Source organism: Coregonus lavaretus (assembly GCF_964263955.1).
Source record: "Coregonus lavaretus genome assembly, chromosome: 28".
Taxonomy (NCBI): domain Eukaryota; kingdom Metazoa; phylum Chordata; class Actinopteri; order Salmoniformes; family Salmonidae; genus Coregonus; species Coregonus lavaretus.
Genome location: NC_140015.1, coordinates 16,539,175 through 16,561,125, shown reverse-complemented (window position 1 = coordinate 16,561,125; position 21,951 = coordinate 16,539,175). Strand labels below are relative to the sequence as shown.

The following is a 21,951-nucleotide window of genomic DNA, read 5'->3' as shown; positions in this document are numbered from 1 at the left end:
CTCCTCCCTATAGGCTGTCTCATCGTTGTCGATGATCAGGCCTACCACTGTTGTGTCGTCGGCAAACTTAATGATGGTGTTGGAGTCGTGCCTGGCCATGCAGTCATGGGTGAACAGAGAGTACAGGAGGGGACTGAGCACGCACCCCTGAGGGGCCCCCGTGTTGAGGATCAGTGTGGCAGATGTGTTGTTACCTACCCTTACCACCTGGGGGCGGCCCGTCAGGAAGTCCAGGATCCAGTTGCAGAGGGAGGTGTTTAGTCCCAGGATCCTTAGCTTAGTGATGAGCTTAGAGGGCACTATGGTGTTGAATGCTGAGCTGTAGTCAATGAATAGCATTCTCACGTAGGTGTTCCTCTTGTCCAGGTGGGAAAGGGCAGTGTGGAGTGCGATAGAGATTGCATCATCAGTGGATCTGTTGGGGCGGTATGCAAATTGGAGTGGGTCTAGGGTTTCTGGGATAATGCTGTTGATGTGAGCCATGACCAGCCTTTCAAAGCACTTCATGGCTACAGACGTCAGTGCTACGGGTCGGTAGTCATTTAGGCAGGTTATCTTAGAGTCTTTGGGCACGGGGACTATGGTGGTCTGCTTGAAACATGTTGGTATTACAGACTCAGTCAGGGACATGTTGAAAATGTCAGTGAAGACACTTGCCAGTTGGTCAGCACATGCTCGGAGTACACGTCCTGGTAATCCGTCCGGCCCTGCGGCCCTGTGAATGTTGACCTGCTTAAAAGTCTTACTCACATCGGCTACGGAGAGCGTGATCACATAGTCATCCGGAACAGCTGGTGCTCTCATGCATGCAAAGGGAGGTCCTCTTCTGTTTTTCAACTTCAACAAACTGCCTACTCAGATGTGGTATGATAAACATGCAAAGGTCCAGTGTGCCTTGAGGCGAAAGATAATTAGATTTTAGGCCTATATATTTTCCCAAATAGTTGTTTTTCCAAAATAAAATATATTTTCCTCTGTCAATCAGGGACATACACAGCTGAATGTAATGAAAATACCTCAACTTCAATTGAATCAGAAATTATATAGTGATTTTCTCCATATTTTCATACCGGTAATAAAAGTATATGTACTGGATCATGTGGGTTTGTTGAAGTTGCAGTGGGCGTCACTAGTTTTGATTTATGACAGGCAAGCTACAGTACAACCACCCGTTCATGACGTAGACGTGGTATAAAAAAATGCATCCTCTCGTCCAATTAGAAACCGAGTTGCGCCCATGTGTGTATTGTTTAAACTGCTCAAATCTGACGGTGTTGTCAGTTTCAGAAAACTTCCAAGCAAAAGTAATGGCGGCCGTTAGCGCAGCTGCCAGAGAAGAAAACCCAAATGCAGGGCCCATATTCGCTAGCCGTCCACTTCACGAAAACTATGACCCCGCTGTCGAACACGAGAATTGGGTATCCAGAGACCCCGAACTCGAGCCCAGTGATGGGGATACATCAACACTGGACAACGAGTGTCAGCGAAGGGTCGATGAAGAGTTGACGACGCTTAGCCCTGAAGAGATTGAGAGTCGCTTGGACAGAACTCGTCGAGAGTTTTACAATCGCCGTAAAATCATAATTAAAAACCTGCCATCCGATGTTAGCAATCAGGTAAGTTTGCTAAACTTTTTTAGTTTTCACTAACGTTAGGAAGCTAACGCTGGTCAACTCGGCTAGGGGTGAACGTTCGCTAGTTGGTATAGTAGTAATTTCATCACATGCCAAATCCAGGTTAACCTAATAAATAAATAAAAAATAATTAACTTGCCATGAAATTGAAATCTAGCTATATTACCAGTAATTTAACTGAGTTCGCTGGCTTTTGGTGATGTCTATATCTAGTTAACTAGCTTATCTTAACGTTAGTTTGTTAGCTGCTAGGAAACTATGCTAGCTAACTTGCATGTTCATGATTTGCTACCTAATTGTCGTTCCTAATTATGTCGCGAATATATTTAGGGATTTATGAGGTCTCAAAGTATCTGGTACGTGGTAGGTGATGTTTGGTTGTTAATCACGCCCTGGCTGCAATTGCCCACTCATCATCATCACTACGCGTGGTTGATGGACAGGCAATGCTAGTCGCTAACGTTAGCAACACTTTTTGTTTTGTTTTGACCAGGAATTGTCAGACTATGGATTGACAAACATTGTATGTGAATTGTTCAAAAGTCTGTTGTCGTTAACAGATTTTCAGTTAATTTCCCTAATTGAAACATAAGCTTCATGGCCCTGTAACATTTGCACACAAAAAAAGTTGTTGGAACATGCTTGACTCGTGGGGAACTGTGGCCTGTGCGCGTGTCATTGTTTGCGTGGGTGCATATTGGGAGTTCGAGATTGGAACGTGAGTTGCAGTGACAAAAGGTTGAAGATGTAGAGACAACGTAGCCGCTTTCAGAAAATGCTAGACAGCATTGCGATTAGTTTGTGGAACTGGCAAAGCATTGTTGAACATTTCGCTTTGTTTTTGTTTCATATTAGCAAAGACACCTGTTTGTAAGCAAGACAATCATCCGAAGTTGTTTTGCTCAATAATGATGAGAATGTAGGTACCACAGATGGTGTATAATCAAATCTTGTTGTTGTGGAAAGCGCTTAACAATGTCACACTATCCCCAATTGGAAATTTAAAAAAACGAATCGCAACATGCCTCGACCCCAAATTAATGGAAAAGATGGTCAGTGAATAAAAGTCGACATGTAGATGGAGCAACACAACAGATGGCTTTATCTTAGGGATGTTCACACATCACGTTAGTTTGTCATGTTTTCAAGTGATTGGTGTCTAACACTTCGTTTTAGGCATAATTTATGCCTACAATTCTACAACACACCATTGTATGGTTAAAAGTAGACCTTTAATAATCTGGGCATATCATGTGTATTTTTTAAAAGTGGTCTGTGGTAGTTGAAGAATAACCCATTAATTTCTTGTAATGGTATTAATTTAGCAGTGGAGGGTGCCACTGCTAAATCGTTGCTGCCATGCCAACAAATATGATGAAATCACAAAAATTAAAACTAGACAGGGAGAATCTAAAATAACAAATGTCATGGCATGGGGCCCCCCATTGATTTTGTTATGTTTGAGTCACTCATATGGCATAAGAACACTACATAAGCCCTGGCAAAATGTGTTGAATTGCAGGAAATTCGCTTCAAAACAGCAAAATTGTCTCTGTGGCCATTTAAAAATGATGGCTGGAGAATGCTGCTGAAATAAATCCTAGGGGAAACACTGATTGTAGCTAACCACACTTTCTCCCTTTCAGGAGGTACATGAGCTGTTGAGCAACTATGACTTGAAGTACTGCTTTGTGGACAAATACAAGGGAACAGGTAGGTTAAAAAACAGACTAAAATGTAAATCACAGTAAGACTAATTGGTGTCAGCACTGCAGCAGGCTCTCTCACAGACCTAGGCAAACAGATTCCTCTACTCTCTTCCTACTTTGAGCTTGTCTCGCTCTCCCTCTGTGTGAATGTAACCTTCCACATAGTCCATTACAAGGTCTTAGCTCATGTTCTCTCCCTCTCCCCTTCTCCCCCCAGCCTTCGTCACACTGCTGAACGGGGAGCAGGCACAATGTGCCATCAAAGAGTTCCACCAGCACGTTCTGCGGGAGCGGGAGATCTCTGTGCAGCTGCAGCCCACCGACGCTCTGCTGTGCATCGCCAACCTGCCCCACGCCTTCACCCAGCAGCAGTTTGAGGAGCTGGTGAGACCCTTTGGCAACCTGGAGCGCTGCTTCCTGGTCCACAGCGCCTCCACTGGCCACTCAAAGGGCTATGGCTTCGTCGAGTACATGAAGAAGGACTCTGCAGCCAGGGCCAAGTCTGAGCTGCTGGGGAAGCAGCTGGGCTCCAGGATGCTGTACGTCCACTGGACTGAGGTGGGCTCCCTCACCTACCCCCTGCTGCACTCCAGGTGTCTCTGTGTAGACCGTCTGCCCCCCAGCCTGCTGACCGCCCAGGACCTCCGCAATGCCCTGGCCGACACGCACACACCCATCTTCTGCCAGGTTGGTCACATGCGGGCAAACAGGAACTCCAATGCCCTCTCTCACAAAAACACAATTTTGCTGTTTTAAAGCTAATTTCCTGCAATTCTACACATTTCGCCATTGGGCAGAGAGAACATTGGCAGTTTCAGAGCTAAATTCTTGCAATTATACACTTTGCTATTGCTAATGCCTTGTTCTTATGCTATCTGGGTGACTCAAACATTATAACAAAATCAATGGGGGGCCAATGCCATGACATTTTTGGAATTTTAGATTGTCCCTGACTGTCATTTTTTACTTAGGTGATTTGTTAGTTCTCAAATAACTTATTTAAAAATATATTGCGCCATTATCTTGTCTACGTACTTTATCTGGTTTTAGTCATTTTTAAGTTTACACTGAAAATGTTTTACCATCCTGAATTATTGTTATTATTCTTATAGAAAAACGTTTTTTAATGAATTTAATTTTTTGCAGTGGCGGGCCAAGGTTTAATGGCAGTGCACCACTGCTATGTGCATGTAGTAGAAACACTGCAACTGCTTTTGGTTTACACTGAGCAAGTGTGTTTGACACATCTGTTGAATGTAGTGTTTGAGGTAGCTGTGCTACAAGGTTCAGTTGGTTGTGTTATCATGAAACATGGGGCATCTGTAGTGATGAAAGGGTCTTGGGCAGTTCACATAAAGGAGGTGGATATAGATTGAGTATTTTTCTATGAAGCTGGCTTTCAGCCCTCACCTTTGACCTGCTTTTCCTGTGGCCACTCTGTTTCTATAGCAATGAGCATTGCTGGTTTCTATGGTGACGACCACCTGACTCTCCCAGGTGGTGTCAGTCAGCAGGCCTCTGGCCCTACAGGCCTTTCTGGAATGAGACAGAGCAGTGTCCTTTTGGCACCACACATACACACTCACACAGTCATTCATATACCTATAGGGCACAGTAGTTCGCGGTCTGGCAAAAAGCTGTTGCGTAATAGTGTGAGGTGAGGCAATTTTTAACTATTGGCCAGGTTGGAGATCTGGAATATGAAGCTCATTATTTTTTCATAGCTCACTTGGTCTTGATAAACAAGGGATACATTGTTCATTGCCTTCTTGTAGTTAGACAAACTGGAGAGAATTGATTGGTCATTGCTTTTAAACATTGAGACTCCGGAAGTAGTTGTTCCAAACTGGAGAGAGAATATTCCAGAATGCCTCTGGGCATGATTCAGTTTAATCCCACCTACTATCTCTACCATCTTTTCAAATACTCCTTTCTACTAATTGCTGTAAGAAATGTTTTGTATCATAGTGTGTGTGGATGGTGTTTTTAACACTGTCAAGATGTTTATTACAGCATTCTTCTATATGTGTAAACATATTTAAATGTATAATTAAGTGAATGTAGTTGATTTGGCAGAACCAAGGCTTATAGTCATTAGTTTTGTTTTTGACTGAGTGCAAAAGAAAGCATATTTAACTTCATTTTCCTTTATTCAGTTGGCTCAGGGCCAGGATGGTAGTTTCCGGCGGTTTGCGATGTTGGAGTTCTCCTCGGCAGAGATGGCTGAGCAGGTGCAGAGAGAGGCTGACGGCAGGGCGCTAGGTGGGACCCACATCCGGGTCTCCTTCTGTGCCCCTGGACCCCCGGGAAGGAGCATGCTGGCTGCCCTCATCGCTGCCCAGACCATGGTAAAGACTTCTTGGTTACCTTACCAGACCATATGTTAGAACTATTACTCCCTTATGTTACTTTAGCAAAACATCTGTCCCTGATTGGCTCTCCTCCCCTTCCCCCTCCACAGGCCCTGAACCGAGGGAAAGGTCTCCTCCCTGAGCCCACAGCCATGCAGATCCTCACAGGCCTCAGTAACCCTGCCACCCTCAAGATGCTGCTCAACCCCCTCACCCAGGGCAGGAAACAAGGTGAGTAAGATCACGGCATTTCCTAAAGGAAGAAAATGTATGGTACGAGTCTCTTACCCTGGTTTTAATGCTTTAAAGCAGGGGTGTCACTCATTCATGGCGGGCCTAGTGTCTGCTGGTTTTTGGTTTTTCCTTTCAATTAAGACTTAGGCAACCAGGTGAGGGGAGTTCCTTACTAATTAGTGACTTTAATTCATCAATCAAGTACAAAGGAGGAGTGAAAACATGCAGACACTCTGTGGAATGAGTTTGACACATGCTTTAAAGCTACTATATTTAACTTTTTTGGAGACCTGACCAAATTCACATAGAAATGTGAGTTATACAATTGTCATTCTCATTGAAAGCAAGTTTTAAGAAGTGGGATATATTTTCTATGTGTACCATTTCTATGCTTCCCATTATTTTTTTGTCTTTTACTTTCGGTTTTGTACACTAGCTTCAAATAGCTGAAAATACAATATTTTTTGTTATTGAAAATATATTTCACAGTGGTTTAGATGCCACAATAATTCTCTACACTGCTTGTTTTGTCACAAACTGAAGTTAGGCGAACTATTTGAATTTTAGCAACAAGGTTGCATATTGCACCTTAAATGCATGGTCCTAAGGTCAAATGGTCTCTCTTCAGGTCTCCTTGGTGCTGCTCCCACCATGCCGCTGCTGGCTAACCCTGCCCTCTCCGCTGCTCTGCTCCAGCTCCTCCTCCAGAACCAGGCCCAAGTCCAACAGGTACAGTAGTAACCACAGCTCTCTCTCCTCCAGCTTCCCTCCCCTCTTATGTTGGTTCATTAGTCTCTCCCATCCACACTTCTGCTACTTTATTCTCTCTCCTCCTCTACTATCAGCAAGCCTTTTTGGGGAATCATCTTCTCTGGGCTCAGGTTCTGCACAATAAAGAGAATGGACTACTTCCCTGTGTGAGTGATCACTGCGTGTGTGTGTGGTAGATATAGGTTTGTTGTGAAGTGACTGCTCCCTAAACCAGAGCTGGTATGTGCTCTCCTTTGGGGAAGTGTTTTTCTTTCTGTTGCCTTCTTTTTGAGTGGTGCTTTTCTAGTAATAGTGATGTGCTGCTGGTTTGGTTTTGAAATGTCTTAGTGTGAATTCTGGTGACTGACATAATTTGGGAATGTGACTTGGGTACATATTAGGTTCAGTAAATATCTTGTATGTAGAATGTCTATTTTTGTGTTTTGTGGGTCGCTGAGGCATTGTGTGTAACCCACCCAGCTGTGTCTAACCTCATGTCCTCTCCTCCAACAGGCAGGACTGATGGGGGACAACCTTCTGGCTGCTCTGCCTCTCCAGCAGGGTGTCCATCTGCTGGGAGACCTGCCTCAAGGTTTGGCCTTCCATTCATCTCAATTCAGAATGCTGTATTGGCATGACTAAAGTCTATTTGTATTACCAATACAACTCACTAGTAGCCATTTCTCTAGTTTGGCTTATTTATCAGATACAGTTGAAGTTGGAAGTTTACATATACCTTAGCCAAATACATTTAAACTCAGTTTTTCACAATTCCTGACATTTAATCCTAGTCAAAATTCCCTGTCTTAGGTCAGTTACGATCACCACTTTATTTTAAGAATGTGAAATGTCAGAATAATAGTAGAGAATTATTTATTTCAGCTTTTTATTTCTTTCATCACATTCCCAGTGGGTCAGAAGTTTGCATACACTCATTAGTATTTGGTAGCATTGCCTTTAAATTGTTTAGCTTGGGTCAAATGTTTCGGGTAGCCTTCCACAAGCTTCCCACAATAAGATGGGTAAATTTTGGCCCATTCCTCCTGACAGAGCTGGTGTAACTGAGTCAGGTTTGTAGGCCTCCTTGCTCGCTCACGCTTTTTCAGATCTGCCCACAAATGTTCTATAGGATTGAGGTCAGGGCTTTGTGATGGCCACTCCAATACCTTGACTTTGTTGTCCTTAAGCCATTTTGCCACAACTTTGGAAGTATGCTTGGGGTCATTGTCCATTTGGAAGACCCATTTGCGACCAAGCTTTAACTTCCTGAATGATGTCTTGAGATGTTGCTTCAATATATCCACATAATTTTCCTTCCTCATGATGCCATCTATTTTGTGAAGTGCACCAGTCCCTCATGCAGCAAAGCACCCCCATAGCATGATGCTACCACCCCTGTGCTTCACGGTTGGGATGGTGTTCTTCGGCTTGCAAGTGACACCCTTTTTCCTCCAAACATAATGATGGTAATTATGGCAAAACAGTTCTATTTTTGTTTCATCAGACCAGATTACATTTTTCCAAAAAGTACGATCTTTGTCCCCATGTGCAGTTGCAAACCGTAGTCTGGCTTTTTTATGGCTTTTTTGGAGCAGTGGCTTCTTCTTTGCTGAGCGGCCTTTCAGGTTATGTCGATATTGGACTCATTTTACTGTGGATATAGATACTTTTGTACCTGTTTCCTCCAGCATCTTCACAAGGTCCTTTGCTGTTGTTCTGGGATTGATTTGCACTTTTTGCACCAAAGTACGTTAATCTCTAGGAGACAGAACGCGTCTCCTTCCTGAGCGGTATGACGGCTGCGTGGTCCCATGGTGTTTATACTTGCGTACTATTGTTTGTACTGTTGGAGGTCTACAAATTTTTTTCTGAGGTCTTGGCTGATTTTCTTTTGATTTTTCCCATGATGTCAAGCAAAGAGACACTGAGTTTGAAGGTAGGCCTTTAAATACATGCACAGGTACACCTCCAATTGACTCGAATGATGTCAATTAGCCTATCAGAAGCTTCTAAAGCCATGACATCTTTTTCTGGAATTTTCCAAGCTGTTTAAAGGCACAGTCAACTTAGTGTATGTAAACTTCTGACCCACTGGAATTGTGATACATTGAATTATATGTGAAATAATCTGTCTGTAAACAATAGTTGGAAAAATTACTTGTGTCATGCACAAAGACTTGCCAAAACAATAGTTTGTGAACAAGAAATGTGTGTAGTTTTAATTTTACATTTACATCATTTAGCAGACGCTCTTATCCAGAGCGACTTACAAATTGGTGCATTCAATTTATGATAGCCAGTGGGACAACTACTTTTTTATTTATTTTTTATTGGGTGGGGGAAGGAGGGATAGAAGGATTACTTTTATACTATTCCAGGTATTCCTTAAAGAGGTAGGGTTTCAAGTGTCTCCGGAAGGTGGTCAGTGATTCCGCTGTTGTGGGGGAGCTTGTTCCACCATTGGGGTGCCAGAGCAGCGAATAGCTTTGACTGGGCTGAGCGGGAACTGTGCTTCCGTAGAGGTAGGGGGGCTAGCTGGCCAAAGGTGGATGAACGTAGTGCCCTCGTTTGGGTGTAGGGTCTGATCAGAGCCTGAAGGTAAGGAGGTGCCGTTCCCCTCACAGCTCCGTAGGCAAGTACCATGGTCTTATAGTAGATACAAGCCTCAACTGGAAGCCAGTGGAGTTTGCGGAGGAGCGGGGTGACATGAGAGAACTTGGGAAGGTTGAACACCAGACGGGCTGCAGCGTTCTGGATATGTTGTAGGGGTTTGATGGCACAGGCAGGGAGCCCAGCCAACAGCGAGTTGCAGTAATCCAGACAGATGACAAGTGCCTGGATTAGGACCTGTGCCGCTTTCTGAGTGAGGTAGGGTCGTACACTGCGAATGTGGTAGAGTTTGAACCTGCAGGATCGGGTCACCGCTTTGATGTTAGCGGAGAACGACAGGGTGTTGTCCAGGGTCACGCCAAGGTTCTTTGCACTCTGGAAGGAGGACACAATGGAGTTGTCAACCGTGATGGTGAGATCATGGAGCGGGCAGTCCTTCCCAGGGAGGAAGAGCAGCTCTGTCTTGCTGAGGTTCAGCTTGAGGTGGTGATCCGACATCCACACTGATATGTCTGCCAGACATGCAGAGATGCGATTCGCCACCTGGTTATCAGAAGGGGGAAAGGAGAAAATTAATTGTGTGTCTGCGTAGCAATGATAGGAGAGACCATGTGAGGATATGACAGAGCCAAGTGACTTGGTGTATAGAGAGAATAGGAGAGGGCCTAGGACTGAGCCCTGGGGGACACTAGTGGTGAGAGCACGTGGTGCGGAGACAGGGAGGAGGAGGAGGATTCAGCAGGGAGGTGGCGGCAAAGAGCTTCCTAGGGTTAGAGGCAGAGGCTTGGAATTTAGTGGTAGAAAGTGGCTTTAGCAGCGGAAACAGAGGAAAATAATGTAGAGAGGAGGGAGTGAAAAGATGACAGGTCCGCGGGGAGTCTAGTTTTCCTCCATTTCCGCTCGGCTGCCCGGAGCCCTCTTCTGTGAGCTCGCAATGAGTCGTCAAGCCACGGAGCAGGAGGGGAGGACCGAGCCAGCCGGGAGGATAGGGGACATGGAGAAAAAAGATGCAGAAAGGGAGGAGAGGAGGGATAATGATTTAGCAGAGGGAAGAGATGATAGGATGGAAGAGGAGAGAGTAGCGGGAGAGAGAGCGAAGGTTGCGACGGCACATTACCATCGGCGTAGGGGCAGAGTGAGTAGTGTTGGAGGAGAGCGAGAGAGAAAAGGATACAAAGTAGTGGTCGGAGACTTGGAGGGGAGTTGCAGTGAGATTAGTAGAAGAACAGCATCTAGTAAATATGAGGTCAACCGTATTGCCTGCCTTGTGAGTAGGGGGGGAGGGTGAGGTCAAAAGAGGAAAGGAGGCAGAGAAATGAGTCAGAACTGTGAGGGGTGAGCCATCCTCAGGAAAGGAACTTATCAAGGCGTCAAGCTCATTGATGAACTCTCCAAGGGAACCTGGAGGGCGATTTTAAATGACAAGGATGTTAAGCTTGAATGGGCTAGTGACTGTGACAGCATGGAATTCAAATGAGGAGATAGACAGATGGGTCAGGGGAAAAAGAGAGAATGTCCACTTGGGAAAGATGAGGATTCCTGCGCCACCACTGCGCTGACCAGATGCTCTCGGGGTATACGAGAACACATGATCAGACGAGGAAAGAGCAGTAGGAGTAGCAGTGTTTTCTGTGGTAATCCATGTTTCCGTCAGCGCCAAGAAGTCGAGGGACTGGAGGGTAGCATAGGCTGAGATGAACTCTGCCTTGTTGGCCGCAGAACGGCAGTTCCAGAGGCTGCCGGAGACCTGGAACTCCATGTGGGTCATGCGCGCAGGGACCACCAGATTTGTGGCAGCAGCCACGCGGTGTGAAGCGTTTGTATGGCCTGTGCAGAGAGGAGAGAACAGGGATAGACAGACACATAGTTGACCGGCTACAGAGAAGGCTACAATAATGCAAAGGAGATAGGAATGAAATGAACTAAACATCTGGGAAAGCGAGAGAGCGGGGCCTCCCTCACTTGCGTTTCACTGAAACACTCAAATATAACTCTCCCAACTTCCACTTTAGAAATTATAATTGTTGTGAACTACAGCGGTTCAATGTTTTCTAGGAATAGACTCTAACTTAGTTTATTCAGCTAACTAACTTGGTACAGTATTCTTCCGTGAAAACCGCCCAGGGCACCGTATCCTATGACGCAATAGCTAACTAGCGTGCTAGCTTCCAATAACACGGTTTAGCACCAATACTCGGTTACAACAAACTACCAATAGTGTGTTAACATGCTAAACAGATAATTTGTGTCCGTGTCTAACGTTGTGCAAAGTTTTGACAGTTTGAGAGAGTACGTCGTCAACTTAATCAGCCAGTTAGTTAGCTAGCTAGAATAGTTAGCATATTAGCTAGCCATTGCTCTCTGTCAACAAACCAACCCCTCCTCCCACGGTATGAAACACACAGAGCCAAGCTAACGTTAACTAGTCACCCATGTCTTGAATTCCTTTTGAACGACTCTGGTTACCAGTATGTAAAAATAAATGTAGGTTATAACTTACCCTTAGTAGCTACTGTTAGGTAGTTGCGTGTAAAGCTAGCCACTGAATCGATTTAGCCAGTTCGCATCTGTCCCAACGGAGAGAAAGCGTCTCCAAACATTACAGCTAGGTCGTTCCAGCTATTGTTTAGTTAGCTATCCAGGTAGCAACAAGCTAGCTACATTTCGAGTACAGTAGCTACTAACTACCTAACATTAACGCTTCAGATAATGAGGTTAGAAAAACAGCTGAATGGTAGGTAGCTAGCTGGCATAATTACAGGTACTCTTAAGCGTGAAAGTGACATTGGAAACCACTATCCACAGTTGCTAATATTTACCAGTAGCTACCCGCTAGCTAGCTAGCTTTATTGGTCCAGGTAGTGGGTTAGCTAGCCTCGTGCTTCACCGAATACAATAACTACCTACAATACCTACCTACAATCTAAATACATGGTTTAAGCTTTACTCGACACCATATAAAGAAGCTAAGCTTAAATTTACATTTACATCATTTAGCAGACGCTCTTATCCAGAGCGACTTAGAAATTGGTGCATTCAAACCTCCCGCTTAGAGAAACACAACCTCACCCCATCGTGTCCATCAATGACTCCAACCTAAGTGTGTGTAAACTTCCGACTTCAACTGTACATACAGCAATGCTCTATTTTGATGCTGAGCATGTGAATGCTATTCTAGTCCTGCTGGTCTGTTAGTGATGTTTACATTACAGCTTCTTTACACATGTGAATTTGGGCAGTACGTATTACATTTAGGTTATTTACTGTGTTTGTCACTAGTGTTGTATTGATATTGCCTTGATTGATTTTCAGTGAAATCTCAGGGCCCTCTACAGTGTCTTGATGAGGTGTTTCTTATATTAATAAGGTGTTTGTTTCCTGTCCCCAGGCGGTGTGGTTCCATCCCTGGGCCTCCAGTCAGACACTATGGGCCCCATTAACCCCCACTCTATGGGTCGCCCCCTGGGCAGAGAGTCTCCCACCAGCTTCTCCCAGAACCCCTCCCCCACCCTCCAGGGCATGTCCATGTCCCACCTGGGTGGAGTGATGGGGGCAGAGGGGCTTACAGCACCTGGGGTATGACGATGCTTTAAAATGCTTCGTATACTTTTCTAATGTTGTCCCTAACAGCAGGGATGCTCAAGTCATCGACTAGCGCCTCTTTACATGACATTTAATCAGGGTACTTGATGTTATCTCCCATAGGTGTCCATACTAGGACACCCTCCCAAAGATGTGAATCTTCCCCAGAACCCTTTCTTCAATGTCCACAGCCTGTTCCCATCCTCAGGTGAGCCGCCCCTCCTACTGTCTGCAGCCTGTGGAGTCTGGCTCTGCTTTCTGATTCCTTCCCAGTACTGACCCATAGGGTTTGTTTGACCTTTTCAATTCCTGCCATCCTTCACTCAGGCGCCAACTGCAGACCCCACCCTTACAGGAAGAGGCCAGCGCTAGGCAACTCATCCAACCAGCGCACACAGAGCATCCACTCTAACTACAGCCTGCGCTACCAGGAGTCCTACACCCCAGACTACCCCCCAATACACCAGGTAGGTCCCCCTTATCCTCTAACCTTTACTGTCCAGCCCTACTGCTTGGCCAGGTTAATCTGGATGGTGTTGTGATAGAATGCCTGGTCATTGATGTTTCATTGATATCAGAGGACACTGCTGCCTTGGTTAAGGTCATTGTGGCCACAGGTGGGTTTTCTAACTCCGTGGTTGCCCAGTGGTCAGTACATGGACTTTTCTAGTGTGTCATGCAGGTGTGATGGAACACAGTGGGCCTGCTTATCACACCACTTCCTCCCCGTCTGGCTACACTGTCCTCACAATGGCTTGAACCTAGGGTCCTCTGCCTCGCAAACACGTGACTGCCCGCTTAACAACGTACTAGCCAGATGCGGCACCAAAAAGCTTGAATTTGTGCAGACTTTTTGAAGCTGTGGAGTAAACGTATGGTACGATCTTAACTTAGTTACATGAGCAGCAGGTTTAATGGCGTTTGGCTCCTCTCTCCCCAGGATCCTCTGGCCCATCTATATGAACAGCAGGAGGCTCTGGACACTGGATCTCTGGCAGGGTTCGGACAGCAGGTAAGAGACACTATACCATCTCCTCTTCACATCCAGCCTTCAAACTGTGGCATCTCTTGCCTTTTCAATCTCCACTCCCCTTTTGTAGTCTTTTTTTTATATACATACAGTTGATGTCGGAAGTTTACGTACACCTTTGCCAAATACATTTAAACTCAGTTTTTCACAATTCCTGACATTTAATCCTAGTACAAATTCCCTGTCTTAAGTCAGTTAGGATCACCACTTTATTTTAAGAATGTGAAATGTCAGAATAATAGTAGAGAATGATTTATTTCAGCTTTTATTTCTTTCATCACATTCCCAGTGGGTTAGAAGTTTGCATACACTCCATTAGTATTTGGTAGCATTGCCTTTAAATTGTTTCACTTGGGTCAAACGTTTCGGGTAGCCTTCCACAAGCTTCCCACAATAAGATGGGTGAATTTTGGCCCATTCCTCCTGACAGAGCTGGTGTAACTGAGTCAGGTTTGTAGGCCTCCTTGCTCGCACATGCTTTTTCAGATCTGCCCACAAATGTTCTATAGGATTGAGGTCAGGGCTTTGTGATGGCCACTCCAATACCTTGACTTTGTTGTCCTTAAGCCATTTTGCCACAACTTTGGAAGTTTGCTTGGGGTCATTGTCCATTTGGAAGACCCATTTACGACCAAGCTTTAACTTCCTGACTGATGTCTTGATGTTGCTTCAATATATCCACATAATTTTCCTTCCTCATGATGCCATCTATTTTGTGAAGTGCACCAGTCCCTCCTGCAGCAAAGCACCCCCACAGCATGATGCTGCCACCTCCGTGCTTCACGGTTGGGATGGTGTTCTTCGGCTTGCAAGCTCCTCCCCCCCCCCCCCCCCTCTTTCCTCCAAACATAACGATGGTCATTATGGCCAAAGAGTTCTATTTTTGTTTCATCAGACCAGAGGATATTTCTCCAAAAAGTACGATATTTGTCCCCATTTGCAGTTGCAAACCGTAGTCTGGCTTTTTTATGGCTGTTTTGGAGCAGTGGCTTCTTCCTTGCTGAGTGGCCTTTCAGGTTATGTCGATAAAGGACTTGTTTTACTGTGGATATAGATACTTTTCCTCCAGCATCTTCACAAGGTCCTTTGCTGTTCTGGGATTGATTTGCACTTTCCGCACCAAAGTACATTCATCTCCAGGAGACAGAACGTGTCTCCTTCCTGAGCGGTATGACGGCTACGTGGTCCCATGGTGTTTATACTTGTGTACTATTGTTTGTACAGATGAATGTGGTTCCTTCAGGCATTTGCAAATTGCTCCAAAGGATGAACCAGACTTGTGGAGGTCTACCATTTTTTTTCTGAGGTCTTGGCTGATTTCTTTTGATTTTCCCATGATGTCAAGCAAAGAGGCACTGCGTTTGAAGGTAGGCCTTGAAATACATCCACAGGTACACCTCCAATTGACTCAAATGATGTCAATTAGCCTATCAGAAGCTTCTAAAGCCATGACATCATTTTCTGGAATTTTCCAAGCTGTTTAAAGGCACAGTCAACTTAGTGTATGTAAACTTCTGACCCACTGGAATTGTGATACATTGAATTATAAGTGAAATAATCTGTCTGTAAACAATAGTTGGAAAAATTACTTGTCATGCACAAAGTAGATGTCCTAACCGACTTGCCAAAACTATAGTTTGTTAACAAGACATTTGTGGAGTGTTTGAAAAATGAGTTTTTACTAACGCCAACCTAAGTGTATGTAAACTTCCAACTTCAACTGTACATGCAGCATAGAATAACATAATGAACGTCTCTGTAGCTGTTTGGCCACCCCGGCTATAGTGAGCAGGCCTCCTCCCACTACAGTTACCCCCCCAGCCCGCCCTCGTCTTCCTACTACAGCTTGGTGGCACCTGGCCCCGGCAGCCTCCCCGGCAGCTTCCCCTCCAGCCATCTCAACAAGGTAGGCCCACACTGACTCCCGCCCCCACTGCTGCTAAGACATGCACTCTCTGCTTCTTCCCAATGTAATAAACATATTGAATTGCCTGTGTGCTGAAGCTGCCAGCAGAAAGTACCGCCGCAGTTCTGCATTAGCCGACGCTACAGTACATTGTCACCTTGGGTGTTTATTTCTGATGTATTGATTGGCAGAGCTGAGCAGGAAGGATATGAGTGTTGCTTAATGTGTCTGATCAAAGAAGAAAGGCTGACCTCTGTTATTTATACTTAGTGGAGATGACTTCTCAGCATGTAGAAGATGGATGTATTGACATCTGTTGGCTAGCCTAGCACCCATCATGTTGGGGACAATGTATTATGAAACACAGTTGGGCTGAAACTGAAAATGTTAAGCGAAATTATTGGCTTCTAAATCTGCGTGTCCTTGGTCCACTCGAACGGAAGCGGACAACACATTTTCCGATATGCTTATAGCTGCGCATTTTAGCATAACCACAGTAGCCATGCTGGCAGAACAATGACAAATAAAATGGTGGCGACGTGTCCTGCAGAGATTTCATAGTTGAACCCTGTGAAGGCATATGCGTATGGGAGCGAATGTTCGATATTGCATCATTTTGTTTGAGCGGCCTGCACTAAAGTTTAAGGTATAAATCAGGCTTTACTATGCCTGCCTGTTCTTCTTTAGTTTTGCACTCACAAAGACCCAAGCCTCCTGTCTTTACTGGAAATAAAATGTACATATTGTGCCTTTTTAGATGAGACTAATGCTTTGTGGTTCTGTTTTGGGTTGATCACTGAACACTGTTCAGGCTGTGGGCATGCCTCCTGTGAGCCACTCTAACACATACCCATCTGGTCTGGGGATGAAGGTTAGTGCATCTCTTAGTCATTGTCTGTTTGTCTGCCATTTCCTGTTCTGTCCCCATTTTTGACAATGGCATTGCATTGACAGTGATTGTATGATGTTTCTGCCCCCTCCAGTCTCCCATTGGTGGTCACAAGCGTCTGTTCAACCGTCTGATCCCGTCGCCAGAGCCCAGCCCAGAAGGGGGCTACGTGGGACAACACTCCCAGGGCCTGGGGGGCCACTATGCTGACTCCTACCTGAAACGCAAGCGTATCTTCTAATGTAAACCAATCAAAGCGTCCTGTATGAGTTGCCAATTAACAGCCAGGATGTGGCTCAGGGCTCCATTTTCCCCCGGAACTCCTCCAATCAGCATTTAGGTTTGGGCTTGGCGGTCCTGTGGTCTCTCACTTGTGTTCCTGCCAGCGACCCCAAGAGAGCGCTGGGGGGGCAGCCTGTCGCTAATCAGGACATAACAATGCGTGCCAGTGTATGGGAGTTTTGATGTGTTTTTTTGGTAAATATATGATTTCAGTGTGTTTGTAAATTAAGTTTTAACCTTTTTGATTTTTATTGTCTTCTTTTTCCCCCCATCAGGAAATCCTTTTGTTTAAAAACTGGGAGTTATCTTGTACTATAAGAAAATTGTAAAATCTAATTACAGGTCTTCTTTTTTTCGCTGCGTATTCCCTTCATTGGTTGAACACTTTCATTTTTTAAAAATAATAATATATATTATTTTTTTGCATTTAGGTTTTTTTCTTCCTGTTGTGATTGTGTCAACTGGTTTCTATTTTTAAAAGTTTTTCCTCCCGATATTTTCGTATATAGTTCATTAGTTTGTTTGACAGGATGGTGTTTTTCCCACTCCTTCCTCCCACAGGGGTTATGTACTGGTGTAATACTGACTGTCTGGACAGGATTCAGGCATTCTTTACTTGGATTCATGTAGTACTCTGTGTAGTAGTACTCTGTGTAGCAGTACTGTCTTTGTCTGTCTTTTGTCCTTTGGAAAAATTGTCACCTTACTGAAAAACTAGTCTGGAATATGCTGTTTTCAACCCTATACGCTTCCACCCCTCCATCTTGTTTAGGGAGCCCATTCTCTACACTGAATGTTTAGTGTTGGACTTGGAGGGCACGGGTGGGTCACAATTCTCCAGGTTTGTTGAATTTCTGCTCTGTTCTCACCTGTTTTTGTTTTTTTTCCAATCTGTTCTCTGTGCAGAATTTTGTATATTCTGTGTTTGACGTGAGCTCGTTGTCTGCGGAGTTAGTATTTCCATTTCAACCACCACCGCACCTGATTGCTCTTGTTCATTCGGTGGAGAGGGGATGGTTGCTGTGCCTTTTCCAGACTTTTATTATCTGCATATTATAATAGCTATCAGGGACACCTGTGGCCTCTGTCCACCCAGAGCCTAAACATTTAATTAACTGTACAATCATTTATTAATGATCCATGGCTAGGCTGGCTCCCTTGTGGCTGTCCCTCCCCTGTAGACCAGCAGGGGGGACTGTTTATCCTCAGGGGGGCTAAACTGAAATGATATCAACCTTGGCAGTTTCACACACTGACTGTTGACAAAATGAAACAGGTTTTAGAATTACCATACAGTTTTCCAGTCCAGGAGAAGCCAGTCTGGATGACAGGCTATGCCTGTGCTCACTGTTAAGTTCTATCTGAAGTGTTACTATGCTGGAGTGTCCAGTGACTCTTAACAACAGGTGTTTCTCGGTCTGCCTCGGACGGTTTGCATGGAAATTAAGTTTATGATTGGTCAGTGATGAGCGAGTTCTGAGTCTGAAGAATAATCTGGTTGATATTTTGATTGTGATAACAATTACCTCTTGACTTCTGATGGGAACTGCAATTACACTTGAGCCTTAATAGTCATTTTCCCTGTCATCTCATCCTCCCCTCTGGGCTTTTTGACTACATTTACCCCCGTTTTTGTTTTGTTTTATTTGCTGTGTACATACTTTAAAGCGTGATCATTTCCTCTGAGTCCTAAACTATTTTCTCAATCATATCTTTGGCCTCTGGTCTGTTGTATTAAGATTGAAACTTGCTGCTCAATATTTTTTGTGTATGTTTTTTAGTGACTATTCCCAAGTGCAGCCACCTGTCTGGTAGATTGCCCCATGTTCTGTATAGACCAAGAGGTGCTGCTGTATATGTATTCAGATTGCTTTCGTTGTTTTTCCTCATACCTGTTGTCTGTCATCTGTACCGCCATGTCTTGTGATGTTTTGGAGCAAGTAAATGTTATTTAATTCATATTTTTGTGGTCTCCATTTATTTACATGGTCAATACGGTTGCAATGTTTTTTTTAGACAGCACTTCTGTTACGTTTTGAAGCTCGTTAACTCAGGAAAACACTGACTTGTGAAGTTTGATTGCCATGGATGCAGCCACCACACCTGAGCCCCCTGCCTCCTCTCATAAGTGAGGAACACAGATCAAACTCCTCAATAAATGATTGTTGCTCCTATAGCCCCCCAATATTGTGTTCATGATAGATGTATATACAGTGGGGAGAACAAGTATTTGATACACTGCCGATTTTGCAGGTTTTCCTACTTACAAAGCATGTAGTAGAGGTCTGTAATTTTTATCATAGGTACACTTCAACTGTGAGAGACGGAATCTAAAACAATCCAAAAAACCACTGTATGATTTAAGTAATTCATTTGAATTTTATTGCATGACAAGTATTTGATCACCTACCAACCAGTAAGAATTCCGGCTCTCGCAGACCTGTTTGTTTTTCTCTAAGAAACCCTCCTGTTCTCCACTCATTACCTGTATTAACTGCACCTGTTTGAACTCGTTACCTGTATAAAAGACACCTGTCCACACACTCAATCACAGACTCCAACCTCTCCACAATGGCCAAGACCAGAGCTGTGTAAGGACATCAGGGATAACATTGTAGACCTGCACAAGGCTGGGATGGGCTACAGGACAATAGGCAAGCAGCTTGGTGAGAAGGCAACAACTGTTGACGCAATTATTAGAAAATGGAAGAAGTTCAAGATGACGGTCAATCACCCTCGGTCTGGGGCTCCATGCAAGATCTCACCTCGTGGGGCATCAATGATCATGAGGAAGGTGAGGGATCAGCCCAGAACTACACGGCAGGACCTGGTCAATGACCTGAAGAGAGCTGGGACCACAGTCTCAAAGAACCATTAGTATCACACTATGCCGTCATGGATTAAAATCCTGCAGCGCACGCAAGGTCCCCCTGCTCAAGCCAGTGCATGTCCAGGCCCGTCTGAAGTTTGCCAATGACCATCTGGATGATCCAGAGGAGGAATGGGAGAAGGTCATGTGGTCTGATGAGATAAAAATAGAGCTTTTTGGTCTAAACTCCACTTGCTGTGTTTGGAGGAAGAAGAAGGATGAGTACAACCCCAAGAACACCATCCCAACCGTGAAGCATGGAGGTGGAAACGTTCTTTGGGGATGCTTTTCTGCAAAGGGGACAGGACGACTGCACCGTATTGAGGGGAGGATGGATGGGGCCATGTATCGCGAGATCTTGGCCAACAACCTCCTTCCCTCAGTAAGAGCATTGAAGATGGGTCGTGGCTGGGTCTTCCAGCATGACAACGACCCGAAACACACAGCCAGGGCAACTAAGGAGTGGCTCCGTAAGAAGCATCTCAAGGTCCTGGAGTGGCCTAGCCAGTCTCCAGACCTGAACCCAATAGAAAATCTATGGAGGGAGCTGAAAGTCCCGAAACCTGAAGGATCTGGAGAAGGTCTGTATGGAGGAGTGGGCCAAAATCCCTGTTGCAGTGTGTGCAAACCTGGTCAAGACCTACAGGAAACGTATGATCTCTGTAATTGCAAACAAAGGTTTCTGTACCAAATATTAAGTTCTACTTTTCTGATGTATCAAATACTTATGTTATGCAATAAAATGCAAATTAATTACTTAAAAATCATACAATGTGATTTTCTGGATTTTTGTTTTAGATTCCGTCTCTCACAGTTGAAGTGTACCAATGATACAAATTACAGACCTCTACATGCTTTGTAAGTAGGAAAACCTGCAAAATCGGCAGTGTATCAAATACTTGTTCTCCCCACTGTACATCTATCTCAATACCTCCATAATCCTTATCCCATCAAGTGAATACATTTGGAGTCCTGTACACATGCAAATAGGTTATATTATCTGGCTAAATGCAACCCCATAAAATTGCAATTACCAGTTTTTAGTTGGCATACAAACCTGCACTATTTTGGTTGTAGGTCTACCCTATGCACAATAACTGCTTTTCAATAGGCTTTCATAAAGTGCCAATTCTGCTATTCATAAACTGACATTTTCATTGGCTGCCTTGAAACCATTGTAGTGGTAAATCAATGATACAACAGATGGCTTCAGAATACAGATACAGTGAGGGAAAAAAGTATTTGATCCCCTGCTGATGTTGTACGTTTGCCCACTGACAAAGACATGATCAGTCTATAATTTTAATGGTATGTTTATTTGAACAGTGAGAGACAGAATAACAATATAAAAATCCAGAAAAACGCATGTCAAAAATGTTATAAATTGATTTGCATTTTAATGAGGGAAATAAGTATTTGACCCCTCTGCAAAACATGACTTAGTACTTGGTGGCAAAACCCTTGTTGGCAATCACAGTGGTCAGACGTTTCTTGTAGTTGTCCACCAGGTTTGCACACATCTCAGGAGGGATATTGTCCCACTCCTCTTTACAGATCTTCTCCAAGTCATTAAGGTTTCGAGCCTGACGTTTGGCAACTCGAACCTTCAGCTCCCTCCACAGATTTTCTATGGGATTAAGGTCTGGAGACTGGCTAGGCCACTCCAGGACCTTAATGTGCTTCTTCTTGAGCCACTCCTTTGTTGCCTTGGCCGTGTGTTTTGGGTCATTGTCATGCTGGAATACCCATCCACAACCCATTTTCTATGCCCTGGCTGAGGGTAGGAGGTTCTCACCCAAGATTTGACAGTGCATGGCCCCGTCCATCGTCCCTTTGATGCGGTGAAGTTGTCCTGTCCCCTTAACAGAAAAACACCCCCAAAGCATAATGTTTCCACCTCTATGATTGACGGTGGGGATGGTGTTCTTGGGGTCATAGGCAGCATTCCTCCTCCTCCAAACACGGCGAGTTGAGTTGATGCCAAAGAGCTCAATTTTGGTCTCACACTTTCACCCAGTTCTCCTCTGAATCATTCAGATGTTCATTGTCAAACTTAAGACGGCCCTGTATATGTGCTTTCTTGAGCAGGGGGACCTTGCGGGCGC

General features: G+C 44.6%; 1 protein-coding gene across 2 annotated transcripts; it reads left to right on the top strand.

Moving 5' to 3' along the window:
* Positions 1–1,297: 1,297 nt before the first annotated feature.
* LOC311103938 (ribonucleoprotein PTB-binding 1-like) lies at positions 1,298–18,936 on the top strand. Of its 2 annotated transcripts, XM_084145569.1 has the most exons (14): positions 1,298–1,616; positions 3,281–3,347; positions 3,561–4,030; positions 5,500–5,691; positions 5,805–5,925; positions 6,557–6,657; positions 7,192–7,270; positions 12,677–12,864; positions 12,994–13,078; positions 13,198–13,337; positions 13,811–13,882; positions 15,663–15,806; positions 16,618–16,677; positions 16,790–18,936. In XM_084145569.1, the coding sequence occupies exons 1-14, from the start codon at positions 1,308–1,310 to the stop codon at positions 16,934–16,936; spliced, it is 2,175 nt and encodes a 724-aa protein (XP_084001695.1). In that variant the 5' UTR covers positions 1,298–1,307; the 3' UTR covers positions 16,937–18,936. The 2 variants fall into 2 exon arrangements, with proteins under 2 accessions (XP_084001695.1, XP_084001696.1); XM_084145570.1 differs by lacking the exon at positions 16,618–16,677.
* Positions 18,937–21,951: the final 3,015 nt, after the last annotated feature.